The sequence below is a fragment of the Salvelinus fontinalis genome, chromosome 16 (genome assembly GCF_029448725.1).
Source record: "Salvelinus fontinalis isolate EN_2023a chromosome 16, ASM2944872v1, whole genome shotgun sequence".
Lineage (NCBI taxonomy): Eukaryota > Metazoa > Chordata > Actinopteri > Salmoniformes > Salmonidae > Salvelinus > Salvelinus fontinalis.
This window is the reverse complement of record NC_074680.1, coordinates 18,656,622-18,665,816: the sequence shown is the minus strand read 5'-3', so window position 1 is coordinate 18,665,816 and position 9,195 is coordinate 18,656,622. Positions and strand designations below refer to the sequence as shown.

The following is a 9,195-nucleotide window of genomic DNA, read 5'->3' as shown; positions in this document are numbered from 1 at the left end:
AAAAAAAGTGGGGACATGGAGGTGTTTGATGAACTGGAATTATAATAATAGTAGGCTAATAAAACAACGTAGGCCTAATGATAAAACAGATGCCTTTGCCATTGGTAAGGAGATCACATAGCAGCATATAGCCTATATATATATTTTATTTTACTATACAATGTGTACAAAATATTAGTAACACCTTTCCCCTTTTTGCACGCAAAACAGCCACAATTTGTCGGGGTATGGACTGTTGAAAGCGTTCCACTGGAATGCTGGCCCATGTTGACTCTAATGCTTCCCACAGTTTTTTTATATTTTATTGATGTAGTTCTGTCCTTGAGCTGTTCTTGTCTATTAATGTTTTGTATTATGTAATGTTTTGTGTTTACACCAGGAAGAGTAACTGCTGCTTTTGCAACAGCTAATGGGGATCCTAATAAAACACCAAAAAAATACCAATACCAAAATGTGCGGCCAGCGTTTGGAACTGGCTATGTGCATGCACTTTTTTTGAAGTAACTGAAAAGGTGTTATACATTCGGCCCACACCTCTACAGAAAAGTAAAACATTTTGCCATTGTGCTTTCTTTTAGAAACGGTCATGGCCCAGTTCCAACATCTACAAATCATACAGTAAATGAGGGCGTTTTTGTTACCATAAAAGGTGACTGGAGGGCGTTTTCCATGCGGGGTTGTAACGGTCATTCACGAGGGCAGAAATATAGTGTGCCTCTGATTTATCAATGATAATGTTGCGTGCAACAGTTTGATAAACGACAATAATTTGTTGTGCACGGAAATCCTGTAGAGATACCGAAGAGTCAAAGGGACGGGCTGCACCAATAGCACACTGCTCTTGCCATCTTTTTTGCTTGACTTTCTCCTCCCACCACTTTTGTGTGAGAATTGCAGCGAGCCACCAGCCTAGGAAAATCGGTTATCCGAATACTCCGTGGAAAGGGGGTGGCAAAGAAGAGCGATTAGGCTGAAGATAACTGTTTTGTGGGGAAAGACGATTTGGTTTGGAGAAGTTTCTAAAGTTTAGTTCACAATGTCTTTGTCGGTACCCCAGAATGGAATCAAGGCGGATAACGAGCCCGTTATCGAGCTCTTTGTGAAGGTACGTTCCAGAATAGATTCTCCAGCAGGCTGTCTGTCGCATTGGGAAAAGTTTGTTCTTGACTTATTATCTAAATAATATTTTAACGTAGATATTAGGCCTAAATTAACAAATGCATTTAGTCGGGCACGTTTTGGGGGGGGGGGTACCGGTATAACGTGAACATATAAGTTACTTTTCTTTCTTGGAATACATAGGACAGTGAATACGTGTGCTGCTGTCGTTATTGATGTACCAATTGGTTGTATTATATTGTTGCCATTTGCTTTCAAAAACTGTTTCTTGAATTACTGCGCATACAGAAGTCAACTACTCTTTCAAATTGCGCAGGGGATCAGTTTTCCCAAACGTTTTACGATTTTTAACAATTCGAGTATAGGTTGGTTTTTGAGACCATCCATGGCCATGTGGGTTTGTCAGACGTGTAGGGCGGATACCGCGGCTCTGTGCTCTTCCCATCATCTTGAGAAGGAGAAAAAGCAACCATCCTACTTTTTAAATGTGCCTCGATTTTATGTATAGAAACTAAGCGTGAGTTATACATGTAAAGATTAACGATAGTTTATTAAACAGTGCAACATTGTAGCATTCACTCTTTCGAAACGATAGTGTAGCACCGCCACCGGGTGGTCGCACGCTGGTCGAAACAATGTATCCGCCCTATTGAAATACAATATTTCCAGCCTGTCAAAAAGGGGATATCTGTAAGGTTTGGAAGGAGATGGGAGATGGAAGAAACACTTTTGATATTTGTCAATTGGAGAGAGTTGCAATATATTTACAATCATTGGCCTTTTGTCCTGTTTAGGCTGATAATGGTAGGGGTGTGGTGCGATGAAACAGGCTTTCCCCTCAAGTCTATAAGAAATTGGTGACTCAATAGCTTGGCAATTTCACAGAAAAGACTCAGAAGTATTTGGCTTCCAGTCTTAAATGTTTCCTTTTTCTCCTTCTCCAAGTCTGCCAAAATGAGGATACCTCCCCTTTAGTTGGCATGTATTGGGGATGAAGTAATACAGCTTGTTGTAGTGATGGTCTCTGTAAGCAAGCTATAGCTAGCTCTTTGACGTTGCATTTCAATATTGTAAAGTTACTCAATTTAAAAGGGTATATTATGCACTAGAAAGTTTGGGACATCACAGGCTGATATCTGACCTGGAATAGGACTTTACTGTTTTATAGGGTGTTTCTCAATGTGCCTACTACCTGCTCCACACTCTCATGCTCCAAGTGCATTCTCCAAGGATGTTCTCTTGAGTAAGTTCTTTTTTTATTTTTATTTTTGAACCTTTATTTAACTAGGCAAGTCAGTTAAGAGCATATTCGTATTTTACAATGACGGCCTACCCCGGCCACACCCTCCATAACCAGGAAGACGCTGGGCCAATTGTGCGCCGCCCTATGGTACTCCCGATCGCCGCCTGTTATGATACAGCCTGGGATCGAACCAAGGTCTGTAGTGACGCCTCTAGCACTCAGATGCAGTGCCTTAGACTGCTGTGCCACTCAGCAGCCAGCTTGTTAGCTAGCTTGTTAGGACAAGGGCGTGGAGAACGCATAAAACATTTAATTGAGAAGCACTCACACTCCCCCCTACTGTATTACCTCACACTGCATCTCCCCATTCACTGAACCGTATTCCAGCCACGACAATGGCAACAATAGAGACTAAACAACATGTACACAAAGCAAAAGTTTTACTTCATAACGATCTGCTAGCTACTGTATATGTGAATAGTAATAATGTAGCTAACCAGCTAGTATAACAGGCATGACCTAAAACCAATGTTATCCAAGGTCCATTCTTCATGGGTAGCTAGCTAACAATTCTTTGTGCCTATCTGGCTAGTTAACAGTGATAGCGAGCTAGTTAGCTCTATTATCTTACTATGGGCTTACGACCTACAATGAATATTGTAGGCAGGGAACCATGACAAAATTAACACAGCATGTATTTATTAACGTAGAAAGATAAAATATTGTACTCAGGCAACATACGAGATGTGAATAGGCAACATTTCATTCTCAAGTCTGAGTAAATTTTCTTTCGCTTCAGCTCAAGTAATGGCCACTGTTGATTTCAAGAGAATTTGCATAATTATATAATTTTTTACGTGGCTGCATTATATTTCTTTGTATACTTTCCATTGAAGCTTGCATCGATGCATGCTGCAAAATATGTAAAAAATGGAGTAACATTTGATAAGTGCCCTCTGTGCTCTGTTTCGCACACTTTGATTTGGACTTTCCTGTGCTCCAATTTGGGTGCTTGGAGCACAGTAGTATGCATTTTGAGACACCTATTGACTCCCATCAATCCTGTTTGTGACCCGGGAAGCTTTTTATTTCCTTCTGCCTGTTGCTTGGCAGAGTAGGAGAGGGAAAACAGGGTGAGGTGGTGGAACATCAATGGGGTGAGGGTGTTTGGGAGCCTGAATTAAATTAGGAAAAAAAAAACTACACGAGGCCTTGATCCTGAAACCAAGCTTTGTTGGTGATGTAAACTCACTGCCCCCTTCTGAGCAGTATTTCACTGGTGATTATGATCATCTCTGGTTATGATGCTGACAGTGTGATCTAGATACATGTGGCTCTGTTCTGCGTCATGCTACAGTTCCCTTGGTGTGCCATAGGCCCATTTGAAGTCCCTGTCCTGTGACTGTCGAATTTGTATAATCTCTTCTCTTTATTTTCAACTCTTAATTTTGCAGCTTTTCTCTTATTGAATTGAACTTTGACATTGTCCTTTTTGCCAGTGTATCTTTTTGCCTCAGTGGATAGACATGAACTTTATCTGCCCGTTCCCAAAAGCATTTGGCGATTGACCCTAAGCCAGCCCGCTTCGAGGACATAACCTTGGAGTACTGCGTGTTTTAGGAGTCAACCAGCGCACCACTAACAGGGAGGTGTTAGTGATAGCTAGCTAGCTACCTACCTCTGTCAGCCATCCCTCGCTGCATACAGGAGCAGTTACATCATCCCAGGTGACTTTATATGTTGCTACAACCGCTTCCCAGCCCAACCATCTCTTGTGCTATGTGTGCTCTCTCTAGTGCTTGTGTACACAAGATCGTCCCCCATTGTCTGTGTTTGTTTCTGTCAGCGTGTGCGCACAGCAAGGGAGACTTTGATAGATGGCACGTTCTCTCCCTACAGCCTATCCATTGCTCTGTGTAGAGGCAGACATGTAACTCACCCATTATTGATGCTCCAGGATGTCCATCATTGTTCCCGCTCTGCTGCTTTAAACACAGGCAGGCATCTTAGGCAATGAGGCAGGTGTGCACGTTGCCATAGGCACCACACAAACGGTGGCCACTGGGAACAGCTGATAAGGCTCACTGTGTGCTCTCTGCATGGACTGGCGCAGTGGCTCCTGATCCCCATTCATCATCATCCTGCTAGCGTCTGAGGGGAGAGACTTTAGTGCCTTTTGAAACTAGCTGACCCATCTAGATTGTGATGATGATATAAGGTTATTGCCCGCTTTAAATCTACCTGCTGCAGTGTGTACTGTTGTCTTACAAGGTTTCTATGGAAACAGTTTTGATTGTAGAGGTGAGTTGTAGAAGTGAGTTCAGGCCTTGAGGTTTTATTAAAGGGGAATTGCAGAATTAACCTGATGTAAAATCCACCCTTGAGCCCCTGCGATGGCTGATGGCCTGGCTGGTGCCAGTCTACAATTTGAAAATCCATCAGTAAAGAGGATCATTTTTGTCCGCTCATAGAAGCAATACAGTTTTATATTATTTTTATTTATCAGGGGGTGCTGCAATTCTATCCATTTTGCTGTAGGGTGGAGATACTTATTTGCAGTTTTAAAGCTAGTTTCGTGCAATTCTACACCATTTGCCATGCCTTATGCATTGTTAATATATCTGATTGAGAGTGACTAACAAAATCGAAAGCCCTGCGTGCCCGGTCAGTATTCGGCCATGATAACTGGCTAGATTAACTTAACAATCAAAATTGTTAGCTGACATGGCTAATTGAGTGACTGTCTGTAGCTAGGTTTCCTTCCAATTGGTGACAGTTGCCTATTCTGGAAGGCACATTTGCAATATGCGCTCTAGCCAACAGCTCATAGATACTGTGCGGGTAGGTTAGTCTACATGATGAGATGATTATGGACAAAAGAGAGATTAATTTTATTTGTCAAACGGCAGTCCAACATCGCTCATCATGTCACCAGAATAAGACCGTCGATATTTATATTGGAAAAGAGCATCAAGCTCATCAAATGAGAAAAGAGCTTCAAGCTCATATTCAATCTGTAGCCCAATAAACTGCATGGTTTTCAGAGTCGCAGTGGGAGGACCACACAACATACAGTAATATCGTTTGACTCTAAGTTTACTTCAATATGATGGTTATATCAATATTAGTGCTTAATTGTGTTTCCGCCGCCATTTTCCACATACTTATTTTACAGACACAAAAAAATCCCATGTCGAACAATATAGTGTGTGTGTGTGTGTGTCCCCAGTATGACTTTACTCACATAACTGGATGGAGATAACAAGAGAAACTGCTGATACACAACTACATTTTGAAATTGCACTTTGTGTGTTCTATTCTAACTCTCAACCGTAAGTTGAAACCCAGATGGCGGGCCTACAAAATGGGGGCATGGGCCACAAGTTGCCCATCACTGCTCTGTGGGTGTATATCAACATTCCAATATGTCATCTCTGCTAGTTTTCAAGTTATGGGCCATTGTGTACAGAGAAATTGGCATAGTAGGCAATTTAACCATTCACAGCCTTTTTACTTGCATTCTTGCACATATTGCAAATTATCAGCAGTGATAATTTTGAATCCATTTTCACATTCACTCTGTTGGAAATGCTTACAAATTGGAACATAACTCAAACTAGCAGAGATCCCACTCTAGAACTTATGATATGCCAAAATCATGCTCTTGTTTTGTGAGGAATCACCCACTAGCTAATTTAAACTGACTAAACGTTCTGGGTGAAGGAGTTGTAGACTGTAAAGGTTTTCTTTGAACGCATTGACAGATGGTGCTAGAGTAATGACTATGTGACTATTATGAAGTTCCTTTAAGGAGACTGCACTGTTCATCATATGCACTAATCACTTTGGTTTGACCCTCCAGCACTGGACAGGAAGTGTGGTAATCTTTCCTTGATGACCCATATTACCATAAGACTTAAGTCATCGCTCATCGATAGGCACACAAATGCACAATGACCCAGCACCCCAATATCATGCTAAATTACTGTATGGAACAGGAAGCAATACAGAACTCCACATATGAACTCCGAAAGGACATGCTTTCATCTTTAGTTTGTATGCTGTCTCTCTGCCAGCAGGTGTGCCAAGGCTGGGATATTGGCACACCTCCACCTCCCACCAATGAGGAAGGCATAGAATCCATGGATTCTATTTCCATGGATAAAAGCATTGCAAATAAACATCGAAAGTAATCCATTCTTATGTCCCGTGGCTGGAAGGGGGTCCGTCTGTATTTTTGTGTTACTCAGAGAGAATCACATGGAAACTATGGCGACAGAGCCCAATTATGTACCAGTCACTGGTTTTTAAAGAACCCCTTGCAGGGATGTCCACCCAGGACAAAATCCTAAAGGTCAACACACTTCTCCCTCAGTCTCAGGCCAGAGAGACATCACGAAAAGAGCTGCTCACGTCCTATACTTCCCTCCCTGTACTGTCTGGCTGTGTGACTCCATGTCATGTGAGATATGCCATCATAGGATAATAATAGTTTGGTATGAGAATTATTAGGAACAGCTTGTACACGGGCAAAACCAGGATATGTTTAGTTGACTTTTTCTTGATGTCTTGGCAACTCTGTCCTCTTTTGCCTCTGCTTAGTCATACCTTTCTGTTGTAATTGTCTAAAAATGCAAGATCCACAGTTTTACACGCTCTGGGTTAACCATCAATACGTTGTTTGTGTCGCTGCAGTAACTTTAACTTGTGTCACAAGTATATACCTGTATCAACTTGACTTCAGCTGGTAGCATTCTACATGTCAATCTCCTTTTGCCTCTTGTTTGCATAATTACTTTGAGTATAACACATTCTTTCTCCCCAGAGTGGCACAAAGGCAAATGAGTAGCCCGTTTTACAATTTAATTTTTTATAGTAAAATCAATATAGCAGTTTATTCTCTCCAAGCACTATTATGCTGCAGTCAGCATCATGAGTTTAATGGTCTGTAACTGGTCTGTTGTGCAGTACTGTAGCTGTGAGTGCTTCATCATCAAAAACTGTTAGGACTGGGCCTCGGCCAAATGGACACAGCAATGTAACACAAGATGAGGGGGGTATTATAATCAGGGCTGTCCCCAACAAACAAAAAAATCTTTGTCGACCGAAAGTCATCTGTTCTTTCGAAAAATGTGAACTTGTATTTTTTTCGTATACACTCCCCATGTTTAAAAAATCAAATCAACTATATGCATTGAGCTTATGGTTTGATGAAATAAGAAAAATGCCTCGAGGGCACCAGAAATATAGATAACCTTAACCTGAGCCAACTATTCTCCTGCTGGCTTTGGCAGATTCTGCCATTACTCTCCTGAAGTTGCAGGTAATAGTCTACACGAGGAGTCGGCACCCTTTCTCATGTGGAATGACCATTTATCTTACCATTTCTACCGACCTGCGTGTCAATTAAGGTTTTCAGATGCACATTTATAAGAATGTCTTCATATCTCAATCATTGTCATGTGGTTAATAAAAATAGATACCGAAAAGTAACTTCTCTTGCAACTATGTAAAAATAGCCTACATAAAGCAAACAAATAAAAACATTGCAGCCTGCAGGTAGAAAATATCCTGATTTAAAAAAATAAGTATATATATTTATATATATATTTTTTTGTGTGTGTATATACATGTTCTAATAATTGAGCCAACAGTTGTTGCCTTCTCACCAAGCTGCTTGCCTATTGTCCTGTAGCCCATCCCAGCCTTGTGCAGGTCTACAATTTTATCCCTGATGTCCTTACACAGCTCTCTGGTCTTGGCCATTTATGGAGAGGTTGGAGTCTGTTTGATTGAGTGTGTGGACAGGTGTCTTTTATACAGGTAACGAGTGGAGAACAGGAGGCCTTCTTAAAGAAAAACTAACAGGTCTGTGAGAGCTGGAATTCTTACTGGTTGGTAGGTGATCAAATACTTATGTCATGCAATAAAATGCAAATGAATTACTTAAAAATCATACAAAGTGATTTTCTGGATTTTTGTTTTAGATTCTGTCTCTCACAGTTGAAGTGTACCTATGATAAAAAATTACAGACCTCTACATGCTTTGTAAGTAGGAAAACCTGCAAAATCGGCAGTGTATCAAATACTTGTTCTCCCCACTGTATATATATTTCTATAAGTCACATTGGCTGCACATGGCCTGTCTGCAATGAATTTGAAACATTGTATCAACTTTTAACTTCTTGGTCCAGCCCAACCTTGCCTAGCGAACTTGCAACATTGTGTAACAAATTCTGGGCCCTCAGTTTCCCATGCCAGTGAGCTTGGGACAGACACAGCTGTAAGCTATTTGCGCAAAGTATACGAAGCAGCGCTTGACTTGGGCAGGAGCTCACCGGAGCTGAGTACCAGCACCTCATTTTCTAGTGCTTGAGCTCCTGTTCCTCTTATAGAATACTAGCTCAAAATTATTGTCCTGCACCTAAAATATATAACAGTAGCAGCACCCAAAATGAGTACCGGAACCTATTTCAGTCCAAGTCAAGCATGACATTTTCCACTTTCACGCTGAGTGGTTATCGAAAGGGAGAGCGCGTAACCATTTTTCAAATGCATTGAGAGACTATTGTAATTCTCAATGGATGTAAAAACTGACTTTGCTTGCTGTTTTGAAGAGAATAATAGTGAAGACATTAACTACGAACTAACACATGGAATCATGTAGTAACCAAAAAGTGTTAAACAAATCAAAATATACACTGCTCAAAAAAATAAAGGGAACACTTAAACAACACAATGTAACTCCAAGTCAATTACACTTCTGTGAAATCAAACTGTCCACTTAGGAAGCAACACTGATTGACAATAAATTTCACATGCTGTTGTGCAAA

General features: G+C 41.0%; 1 protein-coding gene across 1 annotated transcript in view; it reads left to right on the top strand.

Moving 5' to 3' along the window:
- The first annotated feature begins 680 nt into the window (after window positions 1-680).
- The window catches only part of LOC129812765 (chloride intracellular channel protein 4-like), a 31,101-nt gene continuing 22,586 nt past the window's right edge, over window positions 681-9,195 (top strand). The window contains exon 1 of the mRNA XM_055864613.1: window positions 681-1,105. Coding sequence (XP_055720588.1) covers window positions 1,037-1,105 — 69 coding nt within the window. The 5' untranslated portion in view covers window positions 681-1,036. The remainder of the gene's footprint in view (window positions 1,106-9,195) is intronic.